At 30.2% G+C, this 25959-nt stretch overlaps 1 protein-coding gene across 3 annotated transcripts in view; it reads left to right on the forward strand.

Moving 5' to 3' along the window:
* The window catches only part of LOC142330294 (uncharacterized), a 298879-nt gene that overhangs the window by 258374 nt on the left and 14546 nt on the right, over positions 1–25959 (forward strand). For 2 of the 3 annotated variants that reach the window (XM_075375505.1, XM_075375506.1), the window contains 4 exons: positions 5534–5701; positions 11041–11194; positions 14281–14439; positions 20367–20507. In XM_075375505.1, the coding sequence (XP_075231620.1) occupies positions 5534–5701; positions 11041–11194; positions 14281–14439; positions 20367–20507 (622 nt within the window). The remainder of the gene's footprint in view (positions 1–5533; positions 5702–11040; positions 11195–14280; positions 14440–20366; positions 20508–25959) is intronic. The other variant, XM_075375507.1, reaches the window with a different exon arrangement.

Genomic DNA, 25959 nt, shown 5'->3' on the forward strand with positions numbered 1-25959 from the left:
TAATGTCATCAATAGTATCAAAACAATATTCTTTCATCACTGACTTTAATTTTGAAAATAAGAAAAATCGCAAGGATCCAGTTCTGGTGAGTAGGGAGGCTGAGGGAGGACAGTCATCTGATTTTTGGCAAAAAACTGATGAAACGACAAAGCAGTGTGTGCAAGGCGCATTGTCGTGGTGAAGGATCCCTTCATGATCCATGAGTTGTCCTCATCACAGCTCTGGTCTCTTTACAGATTTTTTCATGTAACCAAAACGCCTTGATAGTATGCACGATTCACTATTTCACCTTTAGGCAGTAATTCAAAATGCACAATTCCATTAAAATTTAAAAAACAGAGAACATCACTTTGACATTGGATCGAGACTGACCTACTTTTTGGGGCATGAAGATCCTTTGCCAATCCATTGTAATGTTTGAGCTTTTGTCTGAATGTTGTAGCCATAAATCCAGCTTTTGTTCCCCATTATGATCCTTTGCACAAATTTTTCATTGTCATTGACTTGTTTAAGAAGTTGCTGACAAATGTCCATGCAATATACTTTCTGCTGTTTGGTCATCAAACGAGGAACAAACTTTGCTGTAACTCAATGCACAGTAATTTTTCAGTCAAAATATCATGGCATGATCCAATCAAGATGCTAACCTCTTCTCCAAGTTCTCTGACAATCAATCTGATTTGTATGCACCAGATCGTTGATTTTTTGAACGCAGGTATCATCAGTTGAAGTCGATTCCTTCCTGGTCGAGGGTCATCATCAGTTGACTAACAACCACTTTTAAATCGTGAAAAGCATTTGTAACATTACGTAAGACCGAGAGCATCATCTATGTAAGCTTGTTTTAAAAGTTGAAACGTTTCTGTGAAAATTTTTCCCAATTTCACTTAAAATTTTACTTTGTATCACTACTCCTGAAAATCACACATTACAAAAGTCGCTACTGATAAACACATTGTACTCAAATTACAATAATATAAACAATCCAAGAACATATGGTTATGGAGGAGGTTATGCAGAACACAATGCTGCTTACCACACGTCACTAAATATCTTCATTGGTGTATAATTAAAAATGTTCGGTTATTCTTTGAACAGTCCTCGTATATCTAGAGAATGATAAATTATTAGAAAAAAATCAACATTTTTTTAGAAGCAAAAAGTGTTTCTTTTTATGATTTTATGGGGGATTACAATCATTAAAATTTGAAAATAGCATAGTTTTTTAAACTTATTCCCCCAGTGTAGTGCCCCCTTTTACTTTTTTGTTAAGACTAAGAGAGCCTATGTTAATTGCACACCGAAGACCTGTTACTATCCAAACGTTGGTTGTAATGGGTTGGATTTGTGAATTACAGAAGAGAACAGACATTCATACAAAACAGTTAAACATATTACCACTCCTATGTAAATATTCGGCTAAAAATTAATGCGCTCTAAGAAAAATTTAACAAACCAAAAATTTAATAGTTTAAGAAAAATTTAACAATTTAAATTATTATATTTTAATTTATAAAAATCTTATAGATCACTTTAATTTTTCAAGATTAATATTCTTGTACTCAATATAATGTTAAGTAACAGATTATTATATTGTAGTATCTCAAGCTAATAGAAGTTGGACAGTTTGATAATTTTCTACCCCTTTTTTTTTGTTATGTTATGCTATGTTTTAATTGCCTTCTGGTTTCTTGTATCAATTTAAATAAGAAAATATTATTTCCTTTTGCTTTTATAAAAATATACCACACTCATTGCAGAAATCAATCTAAGCAATGTAATATAAGTACTATTATATTTGGTTCCACCCTTCCACTTACAGATATTTGATTATGTGATTTGATATTTCTGTAAAGTTTCAAAATAATTTAGTAATTTTATGGTTAGTAAAAAAGATAGATAAAAACAGAAACCTAATTTTTTTAGTATTTTTAAGCCATTATTGAGATAAGTTTATTTGACATATCTCATTTTTATACTATTTTAAACGACAAATTTCAGTGGTTGGTTTCAATGAAATTCAGTTGTTCTACCTTTTTACATTAAAACTTGCTAATATTTCAGTTGACAACCTGTTTAATAATTTTAGGAATACATTAAAATTTTCTATTTTGTAGGGACGTTTAAAATCACATCAGACAAGAAACTTTTGATAAATATAAAATTCTGCATCTGATAATAAAATCAAAACATTTCTATTTAAATTTTAACATATCAATTTAAAATTTTGGCCTTTATAAATTACCAACAGTATTTTTTTATTGCATATTTAGAAAGAATGTTCTTTTACATTCAAAAAAAGTATTTTCTATGATACAGTAGGTTGATTATACTTACCATGATGCCAGCAAAAAAGCAAAACATGTACCATAAGGAGAGAATCTATCTGCATCAACAGAGTTACTTCATCGTATGTACTAGGGTGAGTCAGTATACCTGCATTGTATTTGTATTTGTGTTTCTACTGGCAACGCTGCCATTTTCACATGCAGTTACTATTATTTATTATTTCTGAGTTAACATTTCTGCATAGATTTGAAATTGATAAATCAATTATATAACTGGAATCTTAACTTTAACCGTGGCTGCTCCACTTTCAGTTTGTACCAAAGAAGAGCAGCATTTTTTGAAGAGAGCATCTATTTTTTGTGGCCTGAAGGAGTGTCAGAAGATGAAATTTATCAAAGAACTTTAGCATAATACAGAAACAGCATTTTAAAACAATGCAGTATTTATGAATGTATTGAAAAATGGTGTGCACAAGTGTTAGGCATGAAAAGAGGCCAATGCCCATATTTTTCCTTTTTTTTTAGCCTCCAGGACTACCGTTAGGTATTGCTTCAGAGGATGAGAGATGAAATTGCAATTTTGTAGTGTGTGAAAATGCCATGCCTGACTGGAATTTGAACTCGGGACCTCCCGATGTAAGGCCGAGACACTACCAGTTGCACCACGAAGGCCGGCCAGATGCCTATCTATGGTTTCAATTGAAGACAACATTGAGCACATATGTGTCATGGTTCTGAAAAACTATTGATGAAATGGGAAATGATCTACAAATTAGCTATGGTTTTGCCTATGAAATTATCACAGTAGATAGAACTTTCATACAATTTGTGCAAAGTAAGTTCTAACAATTCGCAATGTTATACAAACAAATTTACTTGGACATATGTCAACTTAACAAAATTTAGTTTGCTATGATAATGAAGATGCTTTTTTTTGGACAAAATCATCACTGGTGACAATAAATGGGCCGACTATTTTGAGCCAAATAATACCAACTGAGTATAGATTGGAAACATCCACAGCCCTATCAGGAAAAAGGTCAAAATTCAGTTCTCAGCAGTTAACAGTCAGTACTGGAACATTATAAAAAAAAGAGAAAACAATAACAGTACTAAGTGATAAAGTCAATTCTTATTGATAATCTGAAAAGCCTTAGAAAGCTGAATGCTTATTGAAAAGTTCAAAATAAACACAAAAAAACTTTTTTTTTTTGCTGCTCCCAACACATTTAAAACTCTCCAATAATCAAGTTTGAGGTAACATGGCTTCTTGCCTAGTGAAGAATCAAAGAACCACTGTTAAATTATTAATTCAGGTAGTGGCCTTTTTTTATTTGAAACAGTAATACAAAAACATAAATTAAATGCCGTAGTCATCAGTTTGTATAGAATATACAAAGATTCTTCTATACAGAAGAATTGAGAGGAGAGTGGAGGAAGTGTTAGGAGAAGACCAATTTGGTTTCAGGAAAAGTATAGGGACAAGGGAAGCAATTTTAGGCCTCAGATTAATAGTAGAAGGAAGATTAAAGAAAAACAAACCAACATACTTGGCGTTTATAGACCTAGAAAAGGCATTCGATAACATAGACTGGAATAAAATGTTCAGCATTTTAAAAAAATTAGGGTTCAAATACAGAGATAGAAGAACAATTGCTAACATGTACAGGAACTAAACAGCAACAGTAACAATTGAAGAACATAAGAAAGAAGCCGTAATAAGAAAGGGAGTCCGACAAGGATGTTCCCTATCTCCGTTACTTTTTAATCTTTACATGGAACTAGCAGTTAATGATGTTAAAGAACAATTTAGATTCGGAGTAACAGTACAAGGTGAAAAGATAAAGATGCTACGATTTGCTGATGATATAGTAATTCTAGCCGAGAGTAAAAAGGATTTAGAACAAACAATGAATGGCATAGATGAAGTCCTACGCAAGAACTATCACATGAAAATAAACAAGAACAAAACAAAAGTAATGAAATGTAGTAGAAATAACAAAGATTGACCACTGAATGTGAAAATAGGAGGAGAAAAGATTATGCAGGTAGAAGAATTTTGTTATTTGGGAAGTAGAATTACTAAAGATGGACGAAGCAGGAGCGATATAAAATGCCGAATAGCACAAGCTAAACGAGCCTTCAGTAAGAAATATAATTTGTTTACATCAAAAATTAATTTAAATGTCAGGAAAAGATTTTTGAAAATGTATGTTTGGAGTGTCGCTTTATATGGAAGTGAAACTTGGACGATCGGAGTATCTGAGAAGAAAAGATTAGAGGCTTTTGAAATGTGGTGCTATAGGAGAATGTTAAAAATCAGATGGGTGGATAAAGTGACAAATGAAGCGGTATTGCGGCAAATAGATGAAGAAAGAAGCATTTGGAAAACTATAGTTAAAAGAAGAGACAGACTTATAGGCCACATACTAAGGCATCCTGGAATAATCGCTTTAATATTGGAAGGACAGGTAGAAGGAAAAATTGTGTAGGCAGGCCACGTTTGGAATATGTAAAACAAATTGTTAGGGATGTAGGATGTAGAGGGTATACTGAAATGAAACGACTAGCACTAGATAGGGAATCTTGGAGAGCTGCATCAAACCAGTCAAATGACTGAAGACAAAAAAAAAGTCATCAGTTTAGTGGTGATAAGTAAATATAAAAGAATCTCATAGATAGATGGTATGAATTATTAAAACTCTGTAATTAATGCACAGTATATGAATGTGTGTTGTTTAACTTTGTTTTTTCCTTTTCTGTTTTTTTCCAGAACTTTTGGTGTAATATTTTTGTTTGTTCTTTCAGAATCTCTCATTTCTTATAATAAAAAATATCTTACTTCTAATATTTATTCTACTTATTATTATTTATTATCTTGATCATTCTGTTTAACTATTGTGTTATCATCTTTCTCCATTTTATTATTATTATTTTTGATTTTTATGATTCTGTGTATTTTTCATTTGAAAAAAATGTTATGCAATATCATTTTTAGTATCACGTGTATAAGTAGTATATTTTTTGATTTATCGTAGTTCCATATTTGAATGATATTTAAATAGATATTTCAGTTTTAAATATATTACTGCAAACTTAGCTTTTTATTTTTAATTTATTTCAATAATTTCCGTAAACTTACAAAACTGTTAAACTTATCAAACTATGTGTAATAATTAATTAATAGCTAAAACTGATTTCAATCTTGAAAATGGTTTTTGGTAATATATATTATTAATTGCAGCCTCAGGATGATGTACATGATAAAGGAATGGAATGTATTGATGAAGAAGATGAAGATGAAATAGCTGATGATTCTAGCAGTGCTAGTGCAACTGAATTTATTCCTTCAACATGGGATCATGGAGCAACACCATCTAAGTCTGCATTACGCACTCCTGATAAAAAACAGGTAATTTTATGTATAAAATGCCCTGCAGTGTAGTATAAATTGAGAAATTAGAAGAAGTAAACCAAACTGACAAATTTATAGTTGAAAACAGTTAAACCTTTAAGGTAGGACCAAATCTGCTGCTCTGTCCCTAAGAAAGATATTTTTTTTTGCATGTAAATCATTAATGAATATGTGAACAAGTCAGCCTTAAATAATCCATCAGACAGCATGTGTAATTTTGCTAATATTTACTTGGTAGTGTGTTTTTCATTAATATTATCAGTTGTGCAGTAAACGCTATAATATTTAAAACAACAGAAAATAAACATAATTTTAATGCTTATTTTTTATTTATGATTAATTTGCTACTTAACCTTACAACTTGTACATGGGAGTATGGAATGACTTTTTTTTTATTAAGAATTCTCATAAAAATACAGTTTGTATTTATAAGAAATAATCATAATTTGACTATTGCAAAAATTAGTTGCTATAAAATCACCTGAGTAACTTACTACTGGTTAATGCCATATCTTACAATAATAAAGAAGAATTTTTAAATAAACAATTAAAATGTTATTTTAAATATTGTAAAAATGATATAACATTCATAATAACTATATATTCTATGAATGTTGTTAATGAAAAATAACATTTTAATTGTTGTCATATCTTAACAATAATAAATCCATTATATGAATATGTGTGTATATATATATATATATATATATATATATATATATATATATATGTGTCTGTGTATGTGTGTATACAATATAATAATAATAATATTTATTTTGTTAGATCAACCAAAAAACAGAATAAATAAATTAGGATGACTTACCTTATTCCACTATATATATGAAGGAGCTCTTTCACGATCTACTTGCATCATCAGCTGCATTACATAATATTCATTATGTACTTTAAAACAATTACATTACAAACTTTATAAAATATAATAACGTATGCATTTATTCATTTTATTTAAAATTTTGCTTAAAATTGAAAACCTTTAATCTTTTTATTTTAAGAATTTAAACTTTTATTCAGTTAAATTAAAACAAAATTTAAAGTATGAAAAATTAATTAAAATTAACATTAAAAATTAAATTAAGTGTAAAAATTTTTTCATATATAAAAATATGACGTCAAGACATAAAATCCAATTAAAATTAAAATTAAAAAATAATTTTTCAATAATTAATTGAGTATAGTAAAGTAAGTTCAGTTAAATGGACAACATACGTAATTGATTTACTTAAATTTATTTTTATTTGATTTTAGTTTTAATTTTTGATTTTATGCCTTGACATCATACATTTGTAAAAATCTTTACAATTTAATTTTTATATTAATTTTTAATTCATTTTTCATATTTTAAATTTTGTTTTAATTTTTAATTTAAATGAATAAACGTTAAAATTCTTAAAATAAAAAGATTAAAGGTTTTAAATTTTAAATAAAATAAATAAATGCATGATAAGTTATTATATCCTATGAAATTTGTAATGTAATTTGATATGAATATGTAATGCAGCTGATGATGCGTGCAAATTACGAAAACACTCCTGCATATATAGTGAAATAACATAAGTCATCCTACTCTATATATTCTGTACTTTGGTTGATCTAATAAAATAAAATAAAAGAATATATTGTATATAGTACAGGATTGATTTAAAAAAAATAATATTACATTGTATAATATTATATACAAATATTATATTATACAATATACATTATATGAATGTTTTTAATGAAAAATAACATTTAATTGTTTGTTGTATCTTAGAATAATAAAGAAAAAATTTTAATGTTTCTTTATTATTTAACATAAGACTATCACCAGTACTAAGTTGCTATGCTGTGCAAATCTACATTCTCATTCAAGATGTAGAACATTGGTTGCTGCAAGAAAGTTAGTCCAACTTATCTTCTTGATGATCGACCTCAAAATCTCAGACCATTCGTTGTTATACTCTTTGGACATTATATGATTGTATTTACAGCCAATGTTCAGTACTTAACAGGATTAAGAAATTATTTGTTGGGAGTCAAGAAAAATAGATTATACGATGGATTACAACTACCTAACTTTAAATTGGATAAAAACCATTGCAATATGCTTCTCAAGTAAATATACCATTGCTATTCAAGTAAATAGCAAATGATATATCAAGTATATAGCAAATGGCTTCTCTTAATGATAATAGTAGTATTTCTGTTTCTGCTTATTAGACAATAAATAAGTTTTAGTGGAATGATCCGACCAATTTCAACTAACCACTTACTTAAAAAAATCACTTACTTATTCTTAAAATAAAATTACAATATCCACCTCTATAAAACCAGACATCATAAATATTTTTCTTATGCAACAGTTCTTTGAGATAGGAAAAAAGGTTTTATTATCTGCTCTCTTGTCATTTTTAATAAATTGCTGACATACTTAAAATGTCACACAATCAGTATTAATAAGTTTTTATACAATATTAAATATAAATAAAGCCTAAATTTGTTCCATTTACGTATATAAACCAGTGGTTCCCAAACTTTTCCAAGTCACGCTGCCCTTTCTGAGTTGTGGCACCCTTTTTTAATTAAAATCTTTCCATGGTGCCCTACTCTAAGTAAAAGTATGACTACTCGTAAGTAAGAGATAAAAATAAATGAAACTTGTGTATCTTCATTATTTTTTTACATTATTAACATTAAATTAATGATTATAAATGTCTTGGTTCAATTAATTATGAAGCTTTTACAATATTTCACGGCGCCTCTGTGAAGAGGCCACAGCTCCCCGGGGTGCCGTGGCACACAGTTTGGGAATCACTGATATAAACAATATGTGTCATTATAATATTTTCTGTTACTGCCTTATAAGCCCTAGTAAAGAAGTTTAACTGCTCCTGCTGGCTTTTAAAAGGTGGAAGCATGGTGCAACAATTGGAGTCAGGGTAATGATTGACGAGATTCTTTGCTAACTTTCCAAGGTAAAGAAAATGGGAGGGTAGAGGAAGGGAATATTTAACCTAAAAAGACTATGTTAATTGAGGTAAGTTGGAGTGCTTTATTAAAATATATAATAGCTAAAATACAGGATATTGTTTTGCTATTCTTTGATAATCAAGTCGGTTGTGATCTTTTAGGTATTGTAGTTGAATAAGGTAGTGTAGGAAGTTAAACCCTGTTAAGTACTGAGTGTTGGATGTAAATGCAATCATATCGCGCCCAAAGCAGATAACAATGAATGTTCTGAGATTTTGAGGGAGATTATCAAGAAGATATCTAGACTGACTTTCTTGTAGCAACTAATGTTCTGCATCTTAAAGTGAGAATGTAGTAGATTCGCACAGCAGGCAACTTACTACCTTTTAAAAGTGTCTATTAAATGCCATCAAATATTCTTTTGAGTTACAGTGGGGTGATATTCAGTTCTAATCCCTGAACGACTAATGAATGTTCATTTACTGTCTCACTGCAGACCAATATAGTATAAATATTACAATTATTTTTCACTATAAAACAATGTAGATAAAATTAATAAAAATATTATTTTATTCAAAGGTCTTTTGTTTCATTTGGTTATTTTTAAAAAAATTGTTATTATTTTTAAAACAGATAAATATATGAATTATAAAACTGGATTAGGATGGACTATGCATGGGTAACCCATTATCAGCTATAATTAGCAAAGTGTTCCTACAGAATAGGGAAGAAGAGAATATACCAGATATGAAAAAATACAGATGTTTAGAATATATTTGGTATGTGGATGGCACTCTATTAGTAATTAAAAAAGTAATAAATAATAATGAAGTAAAGATTTTGGAAGAAATTAACATATTCCATTATAACATTAAATATACTGTGGAAAAATAGAAAGACACAACTATTAATTTTTAGATCTAACAATAAAAATGAATAATAATAATCTAGATTTTGAAATATAAAAAAAATAAACATATTCAAATAACATCATAACTTACATTCGAATCACCCATGGAGCATAAATTAGCGGCCTTTAGATACATGGTAGATAGACTACATAATTTATCATTAAAAAAATCAGCATATAAAAAAGAGTCACACTATTTTTTTCAAATCGCAGAAATTAACAGGTATAAAAAAAAATTATCAGAAAAATGAATAAAATTTGAAATAAGTTAAATGAAATAAAAACAATAAACGATAAAGAAATCTTTAAACGGAGTAAATTAAACATTTACTGGGAGAAAAATTTACCCACTTAAACAATTCTTCAATAAATATAATATAAAAATGGCTATAAATACAAATAATACGCTAAAAAATATTTAAAATAGTAGCATAAAAGGAAGTAGCAAAGGATATATCCCAATGAAAATGGAAGAATCAATGAGATTAATTCACAAATGTGTTAAAGGAAAAAGAATGAACATGTTAGAAAATCTAGAAATCTTTAAATTAAAAAGTAACAATAAAATGTTCATAAATGAACAGATCAACTATCAAGAGGATGTCCTTTTCAAGAACCTCAATTTATTGAAAACAGGAAATAGATAAATAAAATTAAAAGGTAAGTATAACCACTGATAACAAATAAACAAGAAATCCAGATAAGGCATGACATCAAATATAGGAAGGGGTGTTGATAAACATTATATAAAGATTAACAGAAATTTAAAAGTACAAGTACAATAAGTTTTACAATGGAATGGTTCCGAAACCTGTCAGCAAGTGATAAAAGAATGAAGCTAATAAAAGTAAGCAGTACTCAACATAGAAACTGTAAAAATGGAAGTTGCTACTTTTATCATTGTCATAATATTTTCCTTTTAATGTGTCCATATTTGCCATTTTTTCAAGCTTCTGTTTTGCTAAATTAAGCATTAAACACATATCATTGTTTTATAAAGTGCTTAGGCCTGCTCTTAGCATTCCACACATTTAATTATATTATTACAATTTTTTTCTGTAATTTGATTCAGTAACAGTAGCTGTAACTTTCACACTTATTTGAATTTTTAATCATAACATGCCAGTTCATCACTCAACTGGTTGCAACATTACCAAATTGTTATGCAAAAGGAAATATTTATTGGCAAGCAAAAATTACTTGCCACAGCCTATCTAGCCTGATGCTTGAACTTACTCTGATTCTTGCTGTCACTATTTGATGAATGAAAGAGATATGTACATGTAATTTTGGAACTTCATTTCAGGCTAACCTCTTCCTTGCCTCCTAATGTTCAACTATGGAAAAATATAGGACTTGCCAATTATAATTATTTTTGTGACTAAAAAAACAATTGTCATTCAGTTTTAAATGAATTGTATATTAATGTATGTATCTTTACGATTCATTTTTAAAGGATTCATTAAAACGAGTTTGCTTCAAGAAACAGAAGTATCATTGTGTTTACGAGTATCCACGTGAACCTAGTGAAAGTGAAGATGATGATATTGAGTCGCCTACAAGAAGATCATGGCAGACTACTGATCCTCAAAATTTTGATTGTTTTGCTGGTATTTATTTTTTATTTCATAAAATTAATTTGTGATATAGTATAATAATATTTATTACTTTTTTTAACCTTTTTTTTCAGTGTTTAAAAATCTGAATCAATTTATATCAGTACATTATCTTCTATTAGTATTAAACAAAAATTATATCGCTAATTTATAAAATGTTTCTGTTTTTATTATGATACTCGGATTTTGATTGTCTGATGTGCTGCTTTAGTGGGTAAATCCACTTGTGTTCTGTTTTCAATTCTCTGTGTAAATGTAGTTTTGCATGAAATGAAAAATCATCTTTTAGTAAGTTTGATTCATCTGGACAATAAAATTTGTATATTTTGTGAACAATGGCCCTGTATATCTACAGGAAAATAATTTTGTTATACTAATTCATATCTGTGGGATTATTCTGTCCACGTCTAATTTATTTTAAGAGTTGGGTATTTTAATGATTTATAAATATTTAATATCTATCTTAGATTTATTACGTAACTTATCAAAAATAATATGAATAACACAATAATTAATAAAAAAAGCTGCTAATTGTATTTATTTCATAGTGTGGGTTTCAAAATTGATCCCTAATATCAAGCACTATGTTTTATCAGTTTTGTGGGTATGACTATCTTGAATACTTTACTTGAACTATGCACTATTTTTATATAAATGGATTCCTTGTTTATTATCTACAAATTATATAAAATAATTTAATTTGATCAATATTTTAAAAAAGTAAGAATTTTAAATTGGCATTTTTCTTGATCATCAGATGTTTTAGTTCTAAATTTATTCTTTGTGTATTTCATCCTTGAAAATAGCTATTTATAGATGTAGGTCCAAATAACAGTGACATAATTGTGAAATGAGGAATACACTTCCAAAAAGTTAATGATGTCCCCATGGTCAGCATCCATGATTTCACGGAATGGGCGATGATTCAGTCTCCTGTTCTTCTGAAATTTACAGCCTTGATGACAATCTGCATAATGTTATTCATCTTTAAAGCTTTTGCGCATAAATTTTCTTGATGTATTATGCAGTGATATTTCATCATGTGTAAATTTTGGGAGGCAATTGCATTCATTGTTTCATTCAATGAATTTTTTTTTCATTGATTTGTTTCATTGAATTGTCTTTATTGATTTTACAAGTCCATCTATTTTACCAATCATCACTTGAGCTTTATCAGTAGCTACACCAGATATATTCATAATGGATAAATAAAATTGCTTTAATGTGTTTTTCACTGCTTCATATAAATTTCTTGTTTTATTTGTGTCTTTTAATGACATTAAAGAAGCCATTTCTTCAGTAATTATATTTGATCACTAATAGCTGTAATAAAAATTGCCAATTGAGCTGTATTAATAGCATCAGTACTTTTGTCTATCACCAAAGCATAAAATTAGCAGCTATACTCTCTTCATACCCTTTTCGGTAGATTTTCCTACTTCATCAGTTAGCCTGGCCATATTCTGGGGAACAAACTGATTTTTTTAAAATTTCCTTTTTTATAAGAGAAAATTATAAATTATATCTGCCATGCTTTCCATATTTGCTTAATAAATTTACTTTCAGCATTTTTTTTACTGTAAGGTTTAAAGTGCATAATTAGTTTTTACAATAATGTCAGTTTGATTTTTTTTTAAAAAGCTATGTTGAGATGATAAATTTTTATTCAGTTCTGTTATGTATTTACAACAAATTGATACACTTAAATTTTGTACAATATTTTTGCACGTAATACATTTTCAAATTGTAGCCTTTGGAAAGTGGCACAAATTTTCCTACAAATTAAGCAGATTGCCTTAGTATTTTTCTTGAGAAAAAAAAATAGTCGTGTCTACTTTTCATTGACCAGTCTTCTATCAGTTTTTTAATACAAGAAGTTTTCTTTTGAGATACTGTGGAAGCCATCCTGGAATTAAAAAAAAAAATAGGTTGAAAATTAGAAAGCAAAGTTTAGAAATTAAATAAAGATAACTATTTATCATACATGTAAGCATATGTCTTGTAAATAACTAAAATTCTTTATCATGTACATAAGTAAGTAGTAAGAAATATATCAGTTATCACTGCATTTTACTTACCAAATTGTAAGAAGTACTCGTAATGTCTGCACTTTTCCTCAGCTTGACTATTTACAGTTGCACATAGAAAGTCGTATTTTTATGGCACACATTGAGAGACTTTGATTGCATCATAAAGTGCTAGCACACCATTTATTATTTATGCATCATTTATGAATCGTGAAGTAACTTCTCACATGGGGAATGATTTTAAATAAATACAATTATTTGAGAATGATTTTATGAATTTCTCACTGCTAAAGAAGGTGTTAAATTCAAAAATCCATCCCTTATAAATTAACAGTATGTTAAAATTGTATTTGTAGAATTATTAATATTATTTTTAGTTGCAGTCTCAAAAGGTTTGTAAATTTATGATTTTTTGTTGGGTCGCATGCGTCTCGCAAGCTGTAAGTTGGAGAAGCCTGGTTTAGAGCTTCCTAAATTATTTCATCAGTTACATGTTATTCCCATTTTGGGCAAAAACGATTCCTAATTGTGGTCAGAATAAGCAGCTGCTTCTTTGAGAACCCTTAAGTTATCCTCTAGATGGGGTTATTAACTGTGTGGAATTGAGTTGTGTTGTGGTTTCACTTTGGCTAGATCCTTCTTTCTCATCATCTCCGCCTTTTCCATTTTAATCCCATTACAATTTCCTAAAGTTCAATAAGTATAGATCAGACTTTACTTGGTTAATAAAAAGGATACAGGGTCCTATATAGGTACTCATATTGCAATTTGATGAGTGATGGCTGCATAAACCTTACCTGGGAACTCTTGTTTTTTGTCCAGTAGCTGCAGAATTTTACTATTTGACTGAATTATTGGCTAACTGCCTACCAGAAAAAATTATGCCTTTCTTCCTACATGTAATAAGGTTCCTATTATGGTTTTGCATAGCAAATTATGTATTTAAAAAATTAGTTCTGGGATAAATTCTTTACCAAAATATTTTGAATTAAATAATATATTTCTCATCCAGAAATTAAAAAATGTCTACAACATTTTTTTTTAATATTATAGATTGGGAACTTGGAGATTGTGAGTTAGATAATGAAGTTGTTGATACTGATTCTGAAGAAAGTTTGTATAATAGAAGTAAAAGTAAGACTGCTGGTAATAACTCACAGAACTCAGATGTTGATATCTACAGGTTGAGTGGCTTTGATTATGATCTTGCACGTAAGTAAAACACGTAAAATAAATAAAGTTATGTAAATATCATAACACTAGCAATAAATCCTGTTGCAAGAAAAAATACGACCGCTAGAATACACATCATATATTTCGCTCATAACCTACATTATACATGTCATTTTCTTTGATAGAAGATGCATAACGTGCAAGTGGCGACTGGTTTTCCTAAAAGTTCAATTCTTTTAGTTTCAGTTTTAAAAATAGTCAGTTCAGTTTTAAAATAGTCCTTCCCATCTCTGAAGATGTTTCACATACTGTTATTTCCTAATTTAAATCCTTACATTACTCATTAACTTGTATCTGCACTCTTAATATGCTGAAATTTAGATGGACTAGAAACATTTTTTTATAAACAATATTTTTTTGTAAATATTTTTTCTGAATCTGGAGGTAACTTGCCTTACTCTGGCCCTTGGATGATTTGAAGTTTTTACATCATCAAATCTTTGCACTTTTGACTATCCAACATATAGCTGTCTATGGCCAAATATTGGTTTGGGAAGGTAAATTATCTACTTTTTCTAGTGTTTGACCCTGTGATTTATTGATTGTTATTGCAAATGCAAGTTTTACACGAAACTGTCGTCTTTTTAATATAAAGAGAAGGTTGGTATTAATAGGTGCAAGATCAATTCGGAGAATGAAAATCATTTCGCCTGATGACGAACCAGTTATTACTTCTCTAATAATCAAATTTGGTTTTATTTCTTTGACTATTAGCCTTGTTTCATTGCCCAGATCACATTCTATATTAATTTTTTTCAAAAGCATGATGACAGCTCCTACCTTTAATCTCAATTTATGAACAGGTATTCCTGAAGGAGTTTGTGCATGTAGAAATTTGATGGATAATACTCTTCAGTATCTTCTCCACCATCAGAATTAATGGAGTCGGAACTCAAATATTTGCTTCTTCTTCTTAAAGATTTAGAATATTCTCATTTAATTTGTCTATGTCTGAATTTTTGGGACAAAGAATAGCTTGTTTAGCAATTACATGACAATCTGAAACTTTTTTAATCTTTAACTTTTTTAACAATTTTTCTTAAACTTTTTTAAGCAAAAGAGGAAATACCTCTTTTGCTATATTTCCATCTCATCAAATAAAATAGATGAAGGTAATTCTATGATTTCTTCTGGTAAACCATCAGTTGTTTCATTTTTACCGCCAAGCTGATAACAGCTACTCGCTGAAAGTGGGATCAACTGAGTGAATATTATTTTTAAGCACAAGATTTAAAATTTTTCTCACACTTGACGGAATTTAATGTTCACTTCAACTGTTTTTGTTCTGTTACTATGTTTGAAAACAGGAATTGCTTAAAATCTCCTCCAAGTAAAATTACCTTACCCTCAAAAGTTTCTGATTTTCCATAATTTCTTTCAGTAGTCTCTTATCACTTGCAGTTAAAGCGAAATCGGAAGCCATTGTAGCTTCATCCCAAATTATGGCTTTACTTGATCGAATAAATTCTGCATCAAAATTTGAAATGGAGGTTTCAGTTAAAGTTGATACTAATTTGAAATAATTTAAATATGCTTTTCTACCTTCTAGTAGATTAACAGCTATTCTTGTTGATGCATTGCATAAAGCAAAAGTTTGTTCACCACAAATAGTATTAAGAAGAGTTTTGTATAAGTAAGTTTTTCCAATGCCTCTGATACAATCAAGGAAAAAAATGTCTGTGGAAGTTTTTGATTGGTGGTTTCCAACATAATAGTTTCAAATGCTACTTTTTGTTCTGGATTTAGTTTACTTGCCATTTGGGAAGCTTTTTCTTATTTTTTGAGGCGTTATCAAATTAAGTGTTAGGAGTTTATGAGATATTATACAGAGTGTCCCATATAAAACGCAACCCATCAATCACTCATCCATGAAATTTCAAAAGTCAAGCTTACTCCCCTACTCGTTACTGAAATGGACTCGTCCAACAGACGACGACGCAGTATTTATTTGGCGACGCAGTAGAACACTACCGATAGTAACAACAATGCAGTCATAACATTCAGTGTATTGCTAGAGACAAGATGGTGTTTTCACTAGATGAACGTGTTTTCATTGTTGAGTCGTACTTCAGTACGAAATCAGTGGTTGCAGTGCAAGATTTGTTTCGCCATAAGTACCCAGATAAACCAGCTCCTAAGAAAACATCAGTATTAAGGTAAGTTGCAAAATTTAGAGAGACTGGTTCTGTTAATAACAAGGAACACAAAAGATCTGCGTCAGTGTTGAATACAGATACAGTCGCTGAAATCAAAGACTGATTACTTGCCTCGCCAAATAAATCGATCAGACTTTGTCTGCTGAAATTAATTTGTCTAAATCTGTTCATCGGGCGACCAAACAATTACAATTACGACCTTATCGCATTCAAGCGGTTCATCGACTTCTTGAGCCCGACAAAGAAAAACGGCTACAATATTGTCAATGGTTCCATCGATTTCTGCATGAGGGAATTAATGTTATGGATTCGTTATTTTTCACAGATGAAGCACGGTTTCATTTGGATTCCTACGTAAACAGCCAAAACAGTAGAATTTGAAGTGCTGAAAATCCCCATGTTTATTACAAAAAACAATTACACCCGCAGAAGTTGGGCGTGTGGTGTGCGATATCGCGGAAGAAAATAATCGTGCTATTTTTTTCGAGTACACCATTAATGCAGAACGATATCAGGATATTTTATTTCAGTTCATCGCACTCTTGGAAGAGGAAGACAGACACTGCTGGCTACAACATGACGGTGCGACATTGCATCAGGCATTGCATCAGGTTCAACTTCTGATTTCGTCGAGGAATTCTTTGGTAATCGTGTTATCGGTCGAGGCTTGTGGCCACCAAGATCTCCAGATTTGACTACGGCGGATTTTTTTCTACGGGGTTACCTCAAAGAAAAAGCCTACAGCAACAAACCACAAACACTTGAACAATTGAAAGTCAATATTAAACAAGCTGTATTAAATATCCAGCTACAAACTTTGAAAAAAGTTGCAAGAAATGCTGTAAAAAGAATTGAAGAAGAATGTATTCAAGAAGATGGCGGCCACTTCCAACATTTACTCTAAATGTAAGGTAATGGATGGTACTAATAAAAATTACATTTACATTTACACATGCCTTTTTATTATTTCAATACCTACCAATATAAGGTTGGTTTGCGTTTTATATGGGACACCCTGTACAAAAGCATTGAGAGACCTGTGCTTGCATTGTTCACAATTAGGGTATGACCATTTTTATGTCTATTTGCAAAATCTTCTGAAAAATGGTGTTCATATTTTTCAAACAGTTGTTTTGCATTTGGTAGTAGTGATGCAAAAGTAAGAATGTATGCAAATAACTCCCTTAGTTGTCGTGCTACAAATTACAATCTCATCTAAGGTCTTTTCCCAGATTTCATAATTTTTTAGTAAACCCATTTGCATTGCAGTTTCTTGGAAACTATTGTATAGAATGTCATTGACTCTTCTTAGGTCTTAAACACGTTTAGCTCCAGATACATGGAGCAGCATTAGCCTGAAACAATACCTTTTAAGATCAGAGCCAAGTTTGACTGAATGCATTCTTCCTATTACATTATTTCCACCATGTTTACAAGGATGCTATCCCTTTTTTCGGATGTTTTGCTGTTTCACTATGTGAAGTGGATAGTACAGCTTTATTGTTCATATTTAACTTGAACCATGTTGTAGATATTTTATCACTTTGATTTATTGTGCTGGGATCTTTGTTTAAATTATATGGATAGAAAACAATGTTTTGCTCATCAGGAAGATGAACCTGTTACCTAACAATAGTATGTGATTGCTGATGCATATCATAGCCATATTCACCACATTGCTTCTGTTGCACGTACATAACTGGAATGTATTTGATCATACCTCATATTTTTCTCAGTACAGATATTTGCTCAATTGTATCCTTTTTATACGTATTTGAAAAGGTACTTGACACTTTTCACACTCACACATATCTTGACATTAATGTGACAGTTATATTTTAGTAAGAGATATGGATTGTAAGATACAGTCCAGTTGTCAGTAGTACTACCTGCAGTTGAGATTTTACCATTGTTTCTTCAACCGTATAAAGGATACCATCTTTGTTTGTTTTGGAAAGACTTTGAAAATCCCGTAGTACATTTACCACCTTTCATAAAGAAGTCACAGTGCAGAGGTGTCATCAATGTTTTTGAATAAAATGGCAACCTTATTAGCTCATAATGCATTATATTTCCTTTAATCATTTTTGCAATGTTTAATAACAGCACATTAGATGGGAATGCATGCATTATTCTTATAAGCATATAAAATACTCTCTTGTTCAACTTCAACAGCATTTTTCACATATCTACAAACAGATTATTTTGTATCATAAACGTACTCAGTATTTGTAACTGGCTTTCTTTGCATCAACTATATTCTGTAATTTTAATTCTTTGGACTGCAGCCTCATCAGGATCAAATACATATAAATGAGCATATTTGCGCTGCTCACCATTATCATGGTGCAGTATTCCAGCACGGTGATATATTGCTCCATTAATTCTAAAACAATAAAACCCATAACTTGGTGGAGGATTCATTTTTGCTACCTTTGAAGCAAATGCCTGTGAACTATTTATTGAACGTATATTTTTGCATAAAGTTTTTGAAATGGTCATGTATATACTTCATAAGTTGTTGAAGTACAGATGACGTCCAGTTTAATTGCTCCTTTGGAGCAATATGTAGAATACGTTCTGTCAGAAGATATTTCTCCAATAAAATGTTTTACTGTGCAAAACTGATAGATCTGATTAAGAGCACCACATGAGTGTAACCTACTTCATTTTCTTCTGTTGTTTAGAGTTTTGTGGTTGATAACATTTTCATTTTTTTATCTCTGCTTTGTTTTACTTTGTTGCAATTTTCCATTAATTCACAACAACCTGACACTGTTTTCCATTTTCGTTGTTTTTATGGATGCCCAAAAATCAATCTACCATGGGAACAGAAGATCCCATCACCATTAAGAACCAAGATGTCATAATGTCCCTCATCTCAGTGGCCTGACAAACTTAAATTACATACTGTAACACCATTCCTAATTGTTTTTTAAATCTAAATTCTTATTAAAAATTTGAAACTGAAATTGTGGGAAAAATTTTGCTGCTGCCACAATTTCCACTTTATCAGCATATTCACCATTCATAGACATAAAATTTAAATAATCTGAGAAATTCTTTATGGATAGCCAGTAAGTGGGGACTTCTATAATAAAAGCTGAATATTCATTCCAGTTATTTACCACTTCTTGAATAATTAGGGATGGCAATTTTTCATAGCGTGATTAAGTATTATATAGAAAAAAACACACCTGAATAAACAATTTCCATTGCAACGACTGATTGCATAATTTAATTGGTGGAACGACAATACAAGTCAGCTTACAAGAAAAAAATATTATAAAAATTAGACTGAATAAAAAATAAATAGACTGAATACTTTGCGGTAAATCATATTGCAAATAGTTCTCCAAACTTTTAAAGAAACCCTGTGACAAAGTTTAAGGAATTACATTTTGACATTATTTCTCTCCAGTTTTCTAGTCGCTGAATCAATTAGAAAAAGCCTCAAGTCGATATCTCTTATGGTTAAAGACTTAAGAAGGAATTTTTCTTAGAAATTTTCCAAGGAAATGGAACTTTTAGACTTTTCAATTCTACTCAAGAAGAGCTTTTAAGTATCACCAAAACCTTTAAAATCAGTTTGATAAAAATGAAGAAATAGACATTATAATTTATGATTAATAACGATTGTACATACAGCTTTGAAATTTTTTCAGTTTTGCTTTATGTAAGAAAAATTCTTATTTATTCTTGTGGACTGTAAATAATACAACCAAACTATTATTTTTTTGGATGTTTAAGAAATGACAACAGATGATGGTGAGTTTTTTATCAGCAGTTCTGCTCGACCATTTCATCAACTTGGTTCTTCGAGTGAATTCTTTCCAGGACGATTACAACAGTCTTTAGATACAAACTCAGACAATCAGTCTTTTCAGAAAGGTATGCATTGAACTATTAATCTTTTTGTTCTGTTTTTTTTAACTCTCCCAAGACGACCAGCCCACGCTAAAAAGCTTAACACAGTCATCTCAGGGTTTCATGGCAGCGCAGTCTGTCCTCCCTAGCTCGTCCGAACTCGGACATCCCATCGGGGTTTTATTTAATGACATCTGATTTTTTATTTAATGAAATTTAATTGTGCATTTTAGTAAATTTTGTTAAGTATGATTTTATCATTTTGCTATGTGCAAAGTATCTAGTATATATTGCTTAGCTAAGTATAAATTATGATTGATCAGTTATTACTAACACCAAAATAAAATATTTTTATTTGTCGATTTTATTTTCACTTCCTGGTTTTAAATTGATATCATATTTTATTTTGTTCATTCAAAACTGAACTATGCTTAGTAGTATTAATAGATAGGCTATATATTAGGCCCGTTTAATATGTAAACTATAGTCACTCTTACATAAGTATGATTTGGACAGTTATGCTCACATGACTTTTGAGTTAAAAAATGTGCCTAGGAGGTGATCCAATTAACCAAACAATAGCTTCAGTTAATATAATATTTTAAGTGTGATTCTCGCACTTAAAATATATTCTGATATAACTTGTGTAGACATTTCACCCCGTGTAGTTATATAGGAGAAATTGTAGCAGTACATGTGACTGTCCACCATTGTACAAAAAATTTATATGCAAACACATTATGGGGTTGGCAGTAACATTTAAAATTGTTGTGCTCTCACCAGAGATGCAAAACTAATCTCAGGAGAAAAGAGAAAATGGGGTTGTTCATCCAAAGCCATAAAAGTACTACTCATACAATGAAATAATTAATGTTGGAAGTTGAAATAAATTTATGATTTTTACACTCTTTACTGCGTGAAATGAAATGATTTTAGTTTTCGTAAGTAGATTTTTGAATATAAAGTTAATTTTCATCCTCTCAAAAGTTTGAAAAACTGGAAGGAGGAAAAACTTAACAGATTTTTATAACCATTTAACAGTATTATTATAACTTGATAAATTGAAGTTAATATTATAACTTTACAATGGCTTATCCCTACAAACATAATAATATATTTTATTTACCATTTGAGGAATCCCCTGTTGTTTTTAAATTGATTTCTTCATATTAAAAGGATAGATCAGAATTTACCAATTTAGAAGCGCCTTTTATATCCTTAAATCGTTATATTATTTTTTTGATTGTAGTTTTAATAATAAAAAAAATATAATTGTGGTTTTAATACATTTTACTATTGCTACATTAATAATAGTCGTAAAATCATTTGGTATAATCTTTTTCGTATGTGATCACAGTCTGAGAGTGACATTTCTTTTTACTAAATTGAGATTGATTTTATACTATCAACATGCAGTTTAGTGCTTTTCTTTTAAAATATTGTACAAACTTGAACAACTTACTCTATTCATAAACCATTTGTTGATGGTTATGCTTGAATAAATTTGTAAATTTGATAAATATTTTACCAAAATAATTCCTTTTAGGAGAACAATTTCCTTTAAATAGTGCCCACTTTTTGTTCAAGCGTGTTATTTTTATGGTTCTGATTGCACTACTTTAGTTCAAATGAAGTTAATGAAATGTGTCTATAATTTTTTCTCATTCATGTTTGATTAAAAAAAAAATAAGTTGGTTGGTTATCTGATTATTTTGCTACTAATATAATTTATTATTTGATTTATAAATCATTATTTATATTGCTGAACAATTTTGGTAAATGTAAAACAAAATTGTAATTATATACCATCATGGATTCGCCTCTGATTTTGATAATATTTGTGATATACCTTATTTAGGATCTAAGTTACAATTGAAATTATTTGTCAGAATTGTCTTTCGCCCAGGTTACATTGCTTGTAAGTTACGTAGTACCCTCACCAAAACTTTTGTAATTTAGGACTGTATAAATGTAATATACATTATTTTCGGACTAAGTAATTTGATTTCAGAGAAATTAGATTAGATTTACTTAATACTTAAGTAGGACTTAAGGTGTGGGTTTTGTTATGTAGATTATTATGTTATGTAGTTTAGTATATATTATTTACAGAATAAATAACTTAGTTTAAGTGAAATCTAATTGAATTTAATTAGGTTTAGGTAGGTTTATAAGTAATATGAGGGTAAATCAAATATGAACAGGATTTTTGTTCCCGAGTGTCTATGGTTGGTAGAACTGGGCGTGCGCTTCTATAGTATGCCTGAGTGGGGTCATTAGGATTGAAGAGAGCCAACCATTCCACACTCCCAACCAGTTGGTCAGTAACGCTCACGATGTCGGAGCAGCAGGTGCACCCCTCCACTGCATAACGCATAATTATAAAATTTTTTGTCGTGAAGAAGTTCGTGATGAAAATTTTCCAGAGGTTGACTGCACAGTTCGGGGACCAAACATTTTCAAGGACTCATGTGTTTGCCTGACATAAAAGAGTTTAAGGAAGGACGAGAACATGTGGAAAATCAGGAACATGATTGCCATCCTCGGACCAGCATTACAGACGAAAACATTCGCACAGTTCAAGACATTCTTGAAGATGATTGGTGGGTGAGAGTATTCAAAATTGCAGAACAGGTCAGAATAAGTTATGGGAGCTGTCAAGCAATCGTCACAAATGACCTACAGTTTCGTAAAGTGTGTGCCAGATGGGTCCCTTGCCTTTTGACTGCAGATTAGAAATTGAGACGTTTGGAGGTCTGTCAGAGGCTTACAGCAAGGTTTGTGAAAGAAGGTGATGCATTTTTGAGTCGGATCATCACTTGTGATGAAACATAGGTCCACCACTACACTCCCCAGTCGAAACAAGCCAGTATGGTGTGGCAGAGAAAATGGGAGGTAGCCCCAGTGAAAGCTAAGACTCTACTGTCAGCTGGCAACCGTTTTTTTTCGACCTGAACTGAAGCGAGGGGAGGCGTTTTTCTCATTGATTTTTTGCATGAGCGACACACAATCAATGCTACTTATTACTGCAAGCTGTTGAACGAGGTGAGAGCTGCATATTGCCACAAAAGATGAGACTACCTGATTCGAGAAGCCATCCTCCTCCACGATAACACCAGGTCCCATACTGCAGCTCTAATAGCCTGAAAACTAGAAGTGCACTGGACTCAACTTGATCATCCTCCCTACAGCCTGGACGTATCGCCCTGCGATTTTCATTTGTTTGCGCACTTAAAGAAGCTCTAGGAGGGCAACGATTTGTAGATGACAAGGGTGTGGAGAGATTCATGCACAATTGGCTGCTGACACAACCTGCTTCATTCTACAATGCTGCGATAAAAAACCTTCCTTCTCACTGTGAAAAATGTATTTTTAAAGCAGGAAACTATGTAGAAAAGTGAATTATATTTGCCTTTTATTTTTCAATAAACAAACCTTTTTTAAAAATAAAACCCCGTTTATATCTGATTTACCCTCGTATATAAATTTCACAGTAATGTACCGTCATTTATCAGGTGAAATTGCAGTTCAAGACTTATACTCAACTTTAAACAAAAAAAATCAAACCTTATTCCTAACTATACTGTAATAGTGATAATAGTAACTATACTGTAATACTGATAATAGTAGTTAGCTTATACAGTGAAGAATAAACAAATTTTGCCTTTGTGTGAATGAGTTAGTCATGATTCTGCTGAGTCACATTCCTTGTGTCAGTGCCAACTCACAAAAAAGCTGTATCTATATACAACACTATATTCATTACTCATGTATAATGTCCGTATAATTAATTTGTCATATAGTAGTCGATGTAACTACTTTCCTTCATATAACATTATCTCCTCTCAATTCTATTAAAATCCTTGATCTTTTCGTACGATCACTCTTTTGTTCTCATGTATAGTTTTTGTGTTTGTGTTATTTATTTACTGTAATGTTATTTAAAGTTAATATAATGCAAATTTTTTTAACTTTACTAGAACGTGAATATATGTATTCCTAGATTTGTTTCTGGACAACTTGAGTTATATCATTATTTTGACACCATGTCTGATATCAATTCAACTGATAATAGTGCACGATTACTGATATTGGCTCCAAAAAAAAGGCAGCAAAAAAGTCCTTAAGTCATGTGGAAAAATACATCATTTTAAATGCTTACAAAAGCAAATTACAGAGTAATCCAACAACATTGATTTCAGATGTCATTAATGAACTGTTAACATAAGTGAAAGTTGTGCAGCTTTAGTGTAAAATGTGATCTGTGAATATGAATCTATTAATGATTTACGGTTTCCTAAAAAAAACAAAGCTCCACAGATCAATTGAAGAAAAAGTTGACGATTTTGTTAAAAAAAAAATTCGTAAAAAAGTACACAAATTTTATTTATTGAGAAATGGGCAATGTATTACCTCCTCAGGGAGGTAATTGAGTTATTTTCTTAGACAACGCTCATTATCATCCATGTAAAAGGGAAAGAATTCCAGCCGTATCTTGGAAAAAGAATGATATCAAAATGTGATTTAGTTCAAAAGGAGTGATTTTTAAAAAATAGAACTTAAAATAATGAAAATATGAAGGCAAAGGGTTTCACATATTAAAAGTAATTTTAATGTATATAAAATTGATGAGTTAACAAGATCCAGTGGTAAAGCTACTCAACCTGATTGAGTTAATTTGGATACAATTCAAAAGTTGCATAGCGTCAGAAAATACTGTTTTTAAAATATTTGATGTTAAAAATTTAAGCTTAAAATCCTTCAATAAAACAGGTCAGGAGGAATGGAAAGACTGTATAAAACATATAACGGGTATTATTGAAACAAATTATTGGGAATTGGATAATATAATAGAAAAAAAAATTGAGCCTACCATTGTATCACTTAATACTGACAGTACTACAGATTTTTTGCAATCAGATGACGAAAACTGAATTTAATTTATTTGTTTATTAACATACAAATTTAATCTAACGTATTAGTGAAATTTACTGTTTTGTGGACAATTGACAATTTCACTACTTTTAAAAAACTCAAAATGTCTTAATTTATTTAAATTTAAAAAATATATAATAATTTAAAATATAATAGCATGCGGTTATAGAGTATTAACATCGAGTAGTTCCTTTTATACACATCAGGATTTACAGGAGATGCTTGTGAATCAACCACCTGAAAACTCGACACACAGTTTATTTACTTGAACTCTATAAGCTAACTTAATAAGATATAAATTTAACTAAAATCAAACTATTTAGTTAGCAAATAATGCGTATTACACATGTGTAGTACAAAATAAAACTTTGAGGGTGGGTACTGTGTTAAGGGACATAATTTTTATGAAAGATGTTTCCAATGAATAATTTCAATTGTAATTCATAACTTAGGTCCTAAATAAGGTACATTCCAAATTTCTTCAAAATTAGAGATGAAGTTAAATTTTTCACTTATCTTTTTACTAATTTTCTGAAGCACT

This window comes from Lycorma delicatula, chromosome 9 (assembly GCF_047948215.1).
Source record: "Lycorma delicatula isolate Av1 chromosome 9, ASM4794821v1, whole genome shotgun sequence".
Classification (NCBI taxonomy): domain Eukaryota; kingdom Metazoa; phylum Arthropoda; class Insecta; order Hemiptera; family Fulgoridae; genus Lycorma; species Lycorma delicatula.